Here is a 13,325-nt window from a genome sequence, read left to right as displayed (position 1 = left end):
TATTTTAAGTTTTTTTCCCTTGCAGTCTTTCCTGTGGGTAGTGTTCCTTTTCCCACATTCAGTTTCTAGAATCCACAAAGCCGCTCACACGTCTCTACAGTGACCCCCAGTGGCAAAGCCGTGAATGTGCTGTTACTAACCCACATCTTCCTGGCCTTACACTGACAACAATAACAAGGTCCATTTTAACAGCACATTTACATTGTCAACATTGCCTTCACATTTTGCTTCTTTGTTCTTATCTTTAAAATAATCCAAATCTTCTCTCTCTCTCTCTCTCTCTCTCTCTCTCTCTCTCTCTCTCTCTCTCTCTCTCTCTCTCTCTCTCTGTCTCCAAAACATATTCATTCATGTCTTAATGACCATGGCCATCTTATTTACACGATTTAAAATTTTTTCTGATGGAAACTTTACTATGATATGTCGTCTTAGCTTGCTTTCTGTTGTTATGGTAAAACACTGACCAAAAGTAATTACGGGGAGGAAATTGTTTGTTTCCACTTACAGATCACAGTCCATCATCAAGAGAAGCCAGGGCAAGAAACTCAAGACGGGAGCTTGAAATGCAAACCACAAAAGGATGCTGCTTACTGGATTGCTCTCTGGCTCAAGTAGAGCTGCGTTTCTTAGATACAGTACTAGATACAGTACTTCCTATGGTGGGCTGGGTCCTCCTTGGCAATCGAGAAAATGCCCCACTGACATGCCTGCAGGCCAATCTGATGGAGGCAGTTCCTCAGCGAGGCTCCCTTGTCTCAAGTGTGCCCAGCTGACAATGAAAACTAGCCAGTAGCTCTAAGTACTTTTTTGTTGTTTCTTGTCCTTTATTTTCATGTTATCATTGTTGAGCATGTGTCGCTGTGTGCAAGTGGAGGGTCGGAAGATAGCTTTTGAGAGTTGGTTCTCTAGTTCATCTTGCATTTAAGGAACACCCATTTAGCCACCCTGCTAGTCTTAAAGTTGCTTTTGCAACTGGGAGGAAGTTCTTCACTGAATTTAGTTATGTTTATGCCGAAGATGATCTAGCTCTTTGCAAATGGACTGACTGATAACATCAGGTTAACAAATTTATCTGAATTGTATAGGCATGCAACCCAAACAACATGAAGTAAAGCACGTGAAATAAAGTACTACAGTGTAAAATGGCAGCAGGCATTACAATGTCAGATGACTCTGACTTGGGAGTCTAACAATAATATACTCCATCTACTTCCTATGAAAGTTCACATGAAAATGTAAGGCCTTATGTTTTTATGACCCTTGATGTCTATAGAGAAAATACCTGATTATTTTTCCTTATTCAAAACTAGTCAACGTTCCACATACAAGGATGAATACCTGGACAGAAGTGATATGAACAATCTTTCTAAATCCACAAGTCTTTTTACTTTAGCCAACATTCTTAGCACCTTATTCATTTGTAAAAGAAAAAAACTGACTTTATAGTTTTCAATCATTTTAGAAATAAGCTCAAAAGTGAATTCCTAAAGTGAAAATATGTTACATATATTATTTCTCCTTATAAAGCAATACATACTCACACCTATTAATTTAATATCAGTGTTATTAACTGATATCTACAGGGAGGGAGGGAGGAAGGAAGGAAAGAAGGAGACAGATAAAGGCATACTTCTATAAACTAAGCAAAACTAGCCTCCTGTCTGGATAAAGTAAAGTTAACTCTTGCCCAATTTGCAAATTATCTCAAGAGAAAATGGCTCCATCTTTGCCAGCCAGAGGTCTAATGCTCTTTATGGGCTAATGTTATATTCCAGGAAGACGTGTAGCCATGCTCGATTCAGAAATGAAATTCACTTATTTGTGAGATAAATCACCATGAAAGGAGTCCCCAGATCCATCTGCCTCCCTGTAAGGCCTTTGAACAGCCCTCTACAGAGATGACAAGCTTGCTAGGTAATGCTAAAATACTGATGTGCTTGAAAGATGAAAAAGGCACAGCAACAGCCTTCCTGGGTAATGAACTTGTGTTCAAGAAATAAATCAGTACCGCCACAAAACATGCTGCCTCTTTATGATGAATTGCCCCACTTAAGGTATAGATGAACCTATAAAACACAGTTGCCCAGTGTGAACAGAAACATAGGCTGAGCAGCAGGGCAAACATAGTGTCACTATTACACAACCATTTTAACCTATCAAGAGAGGTGGCCTTAAGCCATCTTATAGGTACCTACCTACTAATCAATCTTTGATCCTCCATCATCTGTATCCATAAGTCACTGTTCATAGTGTTAGATGGAAAAACAATACAACCTTCTCCTGTAACCAGGACATGCACAGGCACACTGAATCTCATCCCCACTTCCCTATGTCAAGCACTTAGCTTGTCTATTTATGCTGTCTTTATCTGCTCTGCATTTAACCCATCACTGTCTTGCTTGTCAGTCATCCCAGCATCAGCACACAAGGATGTTGCAACATCTCCTATCTTTGAAAATGCCCTCCTAATCTTTCGCCACCACTGCTGCTGCACTCCTCCTCCTGCCTACAGTAAAATTAAAAATGCTAACTGTAGTCCCTGTCTCCATTTCCTCATGTTTAACATTCCTTGAACCCTAGGGATGTTTTCTTACCAAATCCTTCTTGTCATTATCACCAAGGACTTTTATGTGTCAATTCTCAAGTACCAACTTCATTAGCCGAGAACCTAAAATACTAATGTTTATACAAGATTGGAGATAGTGATGACATGAGGCCATTTTAATGTTGCTTTCTTTCTGTTTACCACTGAATTCTCTAAACCAATCAGTGGGAGTGAACACACAATGATGAAGGCCACTCACATATGGAATCATCTCCACAGCACTCCAGGCAGTTTAAATCCATGGTTGAACATAGATTGTGAATATTTGGCCAAAGAAGAGAAGCAAAGAAATATGGTACCCTCGCTTTTGTCTTCTGAATGAATATAAGCCACTTCATTATATCATAAAAGAAATGCCACTACCATACAGCTATCAGCACCCATGTTCTACTTCTGACTGTGTTATTGTGTCTCCTCACAGTTTCTGAGCTGTAGACCTGACTGACCTACCTATATCACTCTCTTTACCTCACTAGCTATAGATATGCACTTCTAGAATGCAATGCTTACTTGGCTCTCTGGCACTTCTCTATGACTTCTATTTCTCTCCTGTCACCAGAGGTCTTCCAGTCTCCTTCTTTGGCCCTCCTGTTTATTTTCTATATACATTCATGTCCTAAATGATGATGTCTGAAAGCTCAAGACTTTAGATATTACCTGAATGACGCTTTAGGCCTGATGTAACAAATGAGTGGCTTAAAACAATAGGAATCTGCTGAGTATTTTTGCATGGATGTTCATGAGGGATATTGGTCTGTAGTTCTCTTTTTTAGTTGTATCTTTGTGTGGCTTGGGTATCAAGGTGATTGTAGCCTCAAAAAAGAGTTTGTCAATGTCCCATCTGCTTCTATTGTGTGTAACAATTTGAGGAGTACTGTTATTAGCTCTTGTTTGAATTTTTGGTAGAATTCTGCAGTGAAGCCATCTGGCCCTAGGCTTTTTTTGGTTGGGAGGCTTTTGATGACTGCTTCTATTTCATTAGGGGTTATAGGTCGATTTAAACTGTTTATCTGTTCTTGGTTTAATTTTGGTAAGTGATATCTATCCATAAAATTGTCCATTTCCTTTATATTTTCGAATTTTGTGGAGTACAGGTTTTCAAAGTATGACCAGATGATTCTCTGGATTTCCTCAGTGTCTGTTGTTATATCCCCCTTTTCATTTCTGATTTTGTTAATTAGCGTGCTCTCTCTCCACCTTTTAGTTAGTTTGGATAGAGTTTGTCTATCTTGTTGTTCTTCTCAAAGAACCAACTCTTTGTTTCATTGATTCTTTGTAATGTTTTCCTAGTTTCTACTTTATTGATTTCAGCCCTCAGTTTGATTATTTACTGGCGTCTACTCCTCCGTGGTGAGTTTGCTTCTTTTTGGGAATCTGTTGTCCTGAAATTCTGGAAAACTAAGTCAAAAGTTAAGATGCTAGTTATGCCACATTCCCTATAAAGTCTCTAAGGCTCTAGGGAAGAATCTTTCCTTGTCTTCTAGCAACTTCTTATGGCTCCAGTCATCCTTTTGCTATGGCAACATAACTCCATCCCATCTCCATCTCCATAGGACCTTCTTTTCTGCCTCTCTGTGTCTCAAATATTCTTCTCTTTGTCTCTATAAGGATACAAGTCATTGCCCTTCAGGACCTACCCTAAACCCAAGATTGTCTCAAGATCCTTAATTACACCCAAAATATGCATACTAGTTATCATGTTTATTTTGCAGATGTATCTGTTTTGAGCATGATAGTGCACATAATTTATAATTAACTTCTCAACATAAACTTGCCAAGTAACTATATATTTGAATATCTTTCAGTCATACTTTGATGAAAATGGGCTCTCCATGTCAAATAGTCTTAATTTAGTATAAAGTAGAACTGTCTAAAATAGACTACCTCTCAAAAAAAAATACTGTATAATTTTGTGCCTTGGTGGATATAGTTCTAGTTCAGATGTCCTTGAATAAAGAATAGTCTCCTGTGGTCTAAATAGGTCAGCATTTTTAGTTAGCCAAGAGCAAATTTTTAGAAAAGATATATATGGCATGGTGAGGAGAGACTACTTACATAGCCAAGCAAATCAACCCTGAAGGCCAATGGGGGAACAGATGTCACAACTAGACTGTCCTCACCATGTAACTCAGAGGCCTCTGCATGGAAAGCTCCTGGCTATTGCAATTGTACAGAATGAAGAATGTCCGTGGGAATGCGAGAGTAAATACCTCTGAAAAGGCCATTTTTCCTGAAGCACTAAGAAAGAACATTGCCAAAAAATACCAAAATCAAGTTTTTCAAAGCTGGTTAATTAAAGACAGGCTTGTAAAGATCTGAAGGGCATTTATCCCAGAAAAACAGATGAATCTCAATAAAAACAACAAGATGGGTGGCGAATCAACCTGCCCTAGTGCCATCCCTGCCCCCTTGCTTTGTGTTCATCTTGAAAACCAAACCTCCACCAGCAGGATGAAAACTGGCATCTTGGTGAGCCTGGACGAGGCAGATGGAGCAAGAAGTACCAAAAAATATAATTTCAAAACAATTGTCATTATCTAACCTGTAGAACAATTCCCTGAAACCTGCCATTCATGTAGCTTTTCCTTATTTAACCTGACTAGGAGCCTACTTGGTGTGGAAGAACTCTATCCCCAGGGAATATTTGTCAAAAACAATCAGTGGCAATTATTTAATACTGTAGCTGCTTCAGGCTGTAAAAACAAGTGGGGCAAAGAAGCAGCTATCCAAAAGCCTGAAGTTAGGGATCAGGTGTTCACAGGAGCCATTTAAAATGTTTACACATAAGCATAATCAGAACAGAAATGGGAAAACACTAATTTTTCACCTATCTGGGCTCTGTACTAGCAGGAAGTGCAGGGAAAGGGGGGTGCTGGCTGTAAACTTGGAGTGCTGGTGCCGTATACAGGGAGGCTATAAGGCATTTGCTGATATAAGGCAATTGCTGTAGAGTCATTAGCCATCTGTGAAGGGAACTAAGCAAGACTGGAGTGGCTGCATACAGCAGAGAACGGAGGTTCAAGAAAAGTGCTAACTAAACAAGTAACAATCTGCAACAAAAATCTAGGGGGCAGGAGAGGCGGAATCTGCCCCCAGAGCTGCCCAATTACATTACTCAAAATCTCATCCTCAACAACAAAAATACACATGAAGACATTATGACTCATACACATGAAAATAACCAGCTAATGCAAAGGGGTCCATAACAGGCTGGTGAAACCCACAGAAACAGCTGACCTGAACAACCAGGAGCTCTTGGTCCCCAGACTGATAGCTGGGAAACCAGCACGGGACTGATCCAGACCCCAGGAACATGGGTGTCAGTGAGGAGACCTTGGAAATCCATGGGGCCTCCTGTAGTAGATCAGTACTTATCCCTAGCATAGCTGTGAACTTTGGGAGCCCAGTCCACATAGAGGGATACTCCCTGAGCCAAGACACACGGGGGTGGGCATAGGCCCTATCCCAAAGGATATGATAGACTCTGATGACACCCTATGGAAGGCCTCACCCTCCCTGGGGAGCAGAAAGGGTATGTGATAGGTAGGGTTCTAGTTGGGGAGGAGGGGAGGGAGAGGGAACTGGGATTGACATGTGAAACAATCTTTTTTTTAACTAGTTTATTTAAATTTATTTTATGTGCATTGGTGTGAAGGTGTTAGATCTCCTGGAACTGAAGTTACAGACAGTTGTGAGCTGCCATGTGGGTGCTGGGAATTGAACCCGGGTCCTCCGGAAAAACAGCCAGTGCTCTTAACTGCTGAGCCATCTCTCCAGCCCCATGTGAAACAATCTTGTTTCTAATTCAAATGGGAAAAAAAGAAAAAATAACGAGCTAATAAAAATTATCTCTGAAGACATCCCAACATTAATATTAACAAAGACTACTGTAAATTTGTTCAAAGGACAAAGGGAATCATATTTGGACAGCTAACAGAAGGCATGATAAGGTGTTTTGCCAAATATGGAGTTATCAGTAGAAGGATTTTGTGTGTATGGAGCAGGGAATCGAACCCAAGGCCTAATGTATGCTGGTCAAGTTCTCTGCTACTGATATAACCCTCCAGCAGATTGTGTGGTAAGGGCACAATGACAGGGCTCTGCATAGCCCATGTCAAAAGGATGTATTTGACTTCATTCTTTAGGAGGGAATCTGTGTGCAAACACTAATAATGGTTTGTTTGCTAAAAGTTAATCTTCATTCTAGATGTCATCCAAATGACTGGCTAAGGAAAAGTGTGAGACTTGTGAACCACAATTAATGTCCTATGGCCTCCCACCACCACCACCTACTCCAGGCTAAGTGGGGAGATGAAATAGTGAAAATTGCTGGCATTATGAATCCCAGAGGCAAGAGTGAGTGACCACTGACCACAGGGATGGGGCAACTTTGGAATGACTTCCCTTGTGTCCTCTATCTATATAATCTGCTGTCTAAAGACCAGATAGAAGACAGATATTTTAGATGTTAATCCACCGTCTTCTCAGATTTTGGGCTCTCTGAAAACAAAACCAAAGCACAAATTAAAAATTCAATTCCTGGTTTTTGCCTATGTGATAGTCAGGCCACTTGAGAGGAATCAAACAGAAACTCTGTATATAAAAATTCTGAATAATTATCATAAAAAGTTCACCACAGAGATTCAATAGCCAATGTGAATGGACTAAAGACTCAATGAACATCAGTATAGGCCACTTGAGATTGTTCTTCCCAGTCTGAAAAAAGAGCGGGTCAGAGATCTGTGGGGATTATCAAGCACAAAACCAACAGATGCATAATAGGAGTCTCAAAAGGAGTGAAGAACTGTCTAAAGAATTTCTAAGAGTTAATGGAAAATATTCATCTACATATCCAAGAGTTTCAGAGAACTTCAAGTAAACTCAATAACATCCATAACTGTACACATAAAATCAATCTATGTCTTAGTTAAGGTTAATAATGCTGTGATAAAACAGCGTGACCAAAGGCAAATTAGGGAGGAAAGGGTTTATTTGCCTTAAGCTTCCATGTCATGCACTGTTCATCATTGAAGGAAGTCAGGCAGGAGCTCAAACAGGGCAGGAACATAAAAGCAGGAGCTGATGTCGAGGCCATGGAGGAAAAGTGCTTACTGGCTTGTTCCTCACGACTTACTCAGCCTGCTTTCTTACAGAATCTAGGACTACCAGCCTTGGGGTGGCATCACCTACAATGGGATGGGCCTTCCCCATCAATTACTAATTAAGAAAATGCCCTACTGGCTTGCCTACAAGCACAACTTATGGAGGCATATTCTCAGTTGAGGTTCCTTCCTCTCCATTGCGTCAGGTTCCCATAAAACCAGTCAGCACCACCTATCAAAGATGAAAAGCCTCATAGCAAAGCATACCTATATGTTTATTGACTCTTAGAAGAAGCACAGCTGAGTTCTGACCACTGAGTTTTGGGAAGGAAGTGGTATAAATAATAGTTATGTAACAATAGAAATAAATGTCAACTGGGAATTGTCTTTCAAAGTTAAAAAATGAGACATTCCCAATTGAACAAAATTTGAGTGACCTCTTACTAGAAGACCTGCCTACAGTACATTCTAGTCCTCAGAGAAGATGCTAACTCAAATTCTCACAACAAAATAAATGGAAAGTGTAATTACTAGTTGGATAGCCAATATATGTTTGTTTCATTGCTATTTGTAAACTTTTTTCCCATATCTTATTTGAGAGACCCCATATAAAGGAACAGTTATATATTTATGTTGGTGAGTATGTAATATACAACATCTTGAAGTGTCTAGAAAAGATTAGTATTGCTATCAAAAAGCAGCAGAGTTCCTGGTACAGTTAAAATTAAGTTGACATTGATCCAAACAAAGTTTCTATAATTTAATTTTAAGAGTATTCTTAGAGAAATCACTACGAAAATAACTTCAAAGACAGGTAAATGAATGACAAGAAACCAAAGTGATACACTGAAAACTGGATTGTGACACAAAGGAAGACATCATCAGAGCATCAAAGACATAGGATATAACATAAAAAAACAAAATGACATACAGATTCAAGGCTGTGAGTAATGTCACCGAATTTAAATAAATTAAACACTCCAGGCAAAAGGCAGACATTAACAAAATGGATTTTATTACTCCCTTAACGCTCATGGATTATCCAGAAAGAAAGGAAGGGGCAGAAGACAGGCAGAAGTGCTTGACAATGCCTTCTTCTAAGCACACCATGGCCAGGGCAAGTCTTCTTGGCTTCAAATAGGCATATAGCCTACCTGAGACCATCTCTAGCAGCTCAGAAATTCTACCAACAAAAATGATCCAGTCACAGCCCAATTGCTGTATGTAGAGCCTACTAACCAATGGATCCCAATCCTGCAGATGTATCAGCTTGTCAGCGTTTCACTCTCATCAATAAGCAAGAAACAGACCGCCATTATGTGTTTGACAGAGGTCTCTAGTATCCAAGACAGAGACCAAGGCAACAAGAAAGCAATGGCCTCTGAGATTAAGTATAAGAGAAGCATAAAAGAAGACTGAAAAGTTCTGATCAGTCCTCAATCGTTGCACTCATGAATCCAAGAGCAGGCTGCTATTTGTAAAATATAAAAAATAACATTCATAAAATAAAAGAATGCTCTTGGAATTTCAACATTTCTATCATAAATAAAAAAATGAGTTAGAGGAGAGAATGCAAATGTGTAAAACAAAAAAGGCTGAGAAATGAATGTTAGAAGAGAAACAGGAGAAAATAAGAAATAGCAAGCATTAAAAACAAAGAGAGCAAATAAATGGGGACAATCAATCATAACAAATGTTGGAAGTCCTAGAGTTGAGGACCATGCACCTCCATGTTGCAAGAGCACATCTGAGAGCCTTTTGATCATTTCTTTACACACACACACACACACACACACACACCCCAAGGTGTGCCAATAAAATCTTTGAAGAGAGATCGTCATTTTTCAACTCAGAGAAAGGGAAAATTAAAACATCAGCATAAGGAAGAGACTTTTCTGGATTCTAACATACAAATAAGAAAAATAATCCCTAGTATTATAATATATATCAAATAAATACAGCCTAAATAATCTGTTATGTTTGTTTTTTAACATTTCCTATTTTCAAGAAATAATAAACAAAAGACAATAGAAAGTGTGCTAATTGAGACATTTGGGTAGCTCCTATAATAACTAAATAAATAGAATTCTGCTATTGCAGAAATTTATTTTATTAACCTTTAAAAATAAGCACTCTGAGATTGAAAGTGCCTGTGTTTTTGGATTTCATTGGATATTAATTTTAATCATGTGGTATTTGACTGTATTCCCTAGTTATTCTTTTGGCACTTGAAATATAAAATATTTACCAACATTAACCTTATTGAACCTTATGAAATCAAGTCATGAGAATTTGGGCTACCTGTAAATATGACCAAAACTCTTGTCATATTCTTTCTTATGATACTTGTCACACACTCACCTTGAGGATCAACTTCTTTAGCTAGCTTCAGTGCATCGGAGTTCGCAAGATCGGTGTTGGCTGGAGTGACAGCCAAGATCAGACAGTTCTCTCTTGTGATGAACTGCATGATCATATCTCTGATCTGATATTCAATATCTGGGGGCTGGTCTCCCACGGGCACTTTCGTTATCCCAGGTAAGTCGATTAGCGTTAGATTTAACACTGTGTGGGAAAGAATGGGAAGAGTCTTACAGATACCTTCTATCCAAAAGATACCCATAAGGCTGTCGAAAAGACACCCCAGGTGGCTGCATCAGCTGCCACTTATCTCAGCTTTACGTGTTGTGTATGTGGATGACTCCATCACAAGTGAGGAGAAGGAAAGGCATTGAATACAAAATGGGTTTGCTAGTTTTCTCTATTTTTACATGATTGAGCTAAGCCAAATGATCATCTTAACATACTCTGAAAGGCATTGATTTACATGCCTACCAGTTTGCTGAGAGAGCTGTCATCCCCTCGCTGTCATAACTAGACAGCTATAATTAAAACACCCAACAATACATGCATATGCTGTCTGCCGGTCTTAAACATTGCCTTCAAGTGGTATAAAAAATTTTCAGGGTAACAGTTGCCCTTCCCCTTTGAAAGCATCGTATGTTATTTGCAGAAGGTTAGCCACTTAGCCTGTGGGAAGCTGTGAGCCATTTGTGGTGCTTCGAGTGGAGTAAGTGGGCTGTACAAGCAGTTGGTGGCAAGGTGATGGCAGTCCAACTCAACTACTGTCTTCTGGGTGTGGGTACCAAGTCCCTACATGAATTTATGATGACTGTCTAGTGATAAAAATTGCATTTTGTTCCCCTGGAATAGAATAAGTAGAAATATAAAATGTCTACAAGGAGATTAACAGGGAAGGACTCAACCATATACCTCTAAAATTTTTTGGCAAAGACTAAAGACAATAATAATAATAATAAATTCATGTGCCCACCTCCCAATGTTCTGAAAGTTCATAATAAAAAAAAAGGATTTTTTTCAATTCTCAAGTAAATTCTGGATCTTATCAGTCAGTCCCCTCCTGCCTCTCTCTATATAGTCTGAGCTCTTTGAATTGTACCATAGGCACCACAACCCAAACATCCAGAGACCCGCACTATTCGAATGTTCTACAATGAATGTGAATTTGTCTAGTAAGTAATGTCTGAGGAGAATCATTCAAATTTAAATATTACACTTACCATGTGGAGAATAGACTCGGAGGTTAATGGGTATAGAAGAGATACCCTTATTCATTCCCGTCACTCGGTCTGTTTCTGCTTCAATCTCATGGCGAACTTCATCAAAATCTGTAAATTTTTTTCCTTTGCAATGTAGAAATTCTGCATATTCTAAAACAAACAAAAGCAAAGAAATGCATATATTTATGTCAGGATTCTATCAAAGAAACAATATCTTAATTAAGAACAACTCAAATTACCCATGTTGTTCCTCAGCTATCAAAACAATTCAGCAGTTACTAAGACTGATAATTCTCTGAAAATATCAAATTTGCTAAGTTCCAGATAAGAATTAAGTACTATAAATGTTCTTTCACCATCAAGCCTACCAAATGGTAAAATACAATTGTGGCTGGTTAAATGACAAAACAAAAAAAAAAATGGTACCCTGTTTTTAAAGACTGTAGGTCTGGGGTGTGCACATACCCACCAACTAAACTTTTCATTAGGATGGAATGCTATCTTACACAAATACTAGGTAACTTGGATATAGCACTTGCTCAATTCTTTTTAAATGCAGTATTTTAGATTTAGCAGCATACTATTCAAACTATCATATCAACTTGTATAAGTAGAAATTTTCTTAAGAAAAAATGGACACAATATTAGATCAAAAGTATTGGCTTCTGGCTCGAGCTAGTGAGAGATCACTGACTCAGGTCTGACAAATGGGGAACCAGCATAATACCAAACTAGACTCCCTTAATATACATGACGATTATGTAACTGGGACAACATATGAGGCCACTGGCAGTGAGTCCAAGATCTAACACTAATGCACAAACTGACTGAGTGGAGCCCATTCTCTATGGAGCGATATCTTGCCCAGCCTAGGCACAGGGGTGTGGGAGTGAAGAGTTACCTTGGTCCTACCTCAATTAGATGATGAGACAGACTTAGTAGACTTTCTAGGGAGGCCTTACCCTCTCAGTGGAGCAAGTGGGAGGAGGGGGAATAAGGGGAGTGGGAAGAGAGGAGGGAGGAGGAACTGGGATTGGAATGTTAAAAATAAATTAATAAAATGCAAAAAATAAAATATTTACAAAAAAAGTATTGGCTGCAGTCAAAAAATTACTATGCGGGCATAAGAAAGAATCCTAAAAATAACTATATAAATAACAAAAAAAGTAGAGAGGTTCTTTGTTTGATTGTTGGTTGGCATTTTGTTTTCTTTTATTCTATTTTTTGAGGCAACGTCTGGCTCGATAGTCCAGGCTGGTCTGGAATTTGCTATGTAACCCAGACAGGTCTCAAACTCCTGCCTTGGCCTCCTAAGTCCTGGAATTACCGAGGCATGCCACTGCTTCCAGACTGCCACTTCTAGAGATACCTATGAAAACAAAGCTTGACAATAGTCATAATAGTAATCAACCTTTGGCAGATATGTTTCTATTTCTCCAAGCTGAAGAAATGCTCCATCAAACATACAGTAAGGATGAGCATCTTGATTCTGATGGATAGTTGAAGCAAGGACTGGCAGCCTTTCTACATTCCTTGCCCTATACATTGTAAATCTACCCAATAAAATTGGCCAAAGTCAAGGGGTATATTGTTTTAGAGTGCAGCCTCTCTTCATCAGGCACCATAGCACTGACTTGAGGAGACACAGGTTATATCACAAAGTTAACCAGGCTTTGTGGAGGAGGTACTAGTCTGCAATCTAAACTCTAGGACATGCAGAGATAAAGTGGGAAGGAATTAAAGTGGAGTAGGAACAGGGTGCTGAGGTGTGGGAAGAATTCCATACAGGAAGAAAGAAGAAATCAGAGCCTTAATTGTGTCAACAAATCCCTGACAGAAGCCTCTGCTTGGGCCTGCCCACTGATGGCGAACTAAAGATTTGACCTCATATTTGAGGGTTTAAAATCAGTTTTAATTGGAAAATAATTTTCATGCTGACATAAAATCAAGCTTCCTTATCTTATCCCATTGCTTCAACCCTTGCCTATTAATGCTGCACAAATAATAGTCTAGCAAATGAAAAGACCCAGGATTATC

The 13,325-nt window shown here is 39.0% G+C and overlaps 1 protein-coding gene across 4 annotated transcripts in view; it reads right to left on the bottom strand.

Moving 5' to 3' along the window:
• The window catches only part of Dnm3 (dynamin 3), a 473,687-nt gene that overhangs the window by 336,208 nt on the left and 124,154 nt on the right, over positions 1 to 13,325 (bottom strand). For all 4 annotated transcript variants that reach the window (XM_027417219.2, XM_035445648.1, XM_027417220.2 and 1 more), the window contains exons 3-4: positions 11,289 to 11,438; positions 10,069 to 10,272 (exon numbers count right to left, since the gene is read on the bottom strand). In XM_027417219.2, coding sequence (XP_027273020.1) covers positions 10,069 to 10,272; positions 11,289 to 11,438 — 354 coding nt within the window. The remainder of the gene's footprint in view (positions 1 to 10,068; positions 10,273 to 11,288; positions 11,439 to 13,325) is intronic.

Source organism: Cricetulus griseus, chromosome 5, assembly GCF_003668045.3.
Source record: "Cricetulus griseus strain 17A/GY chromosome 5, alternate assembly CriGri-PICRH-1.0, whole genome shotgun sequence".
Taxonomy (NCBI): Eukaryota; Metazoa; Chordata; class Mammalia; order Rodentia; family Cricetidae; genus Cricetulus; species Cricetulus griseus.
The sequence above is the reverse complement of the archived record's forward strand: the minus strand, read 5'-3'. Positions and strand labels throughout refer to the sequence as shown.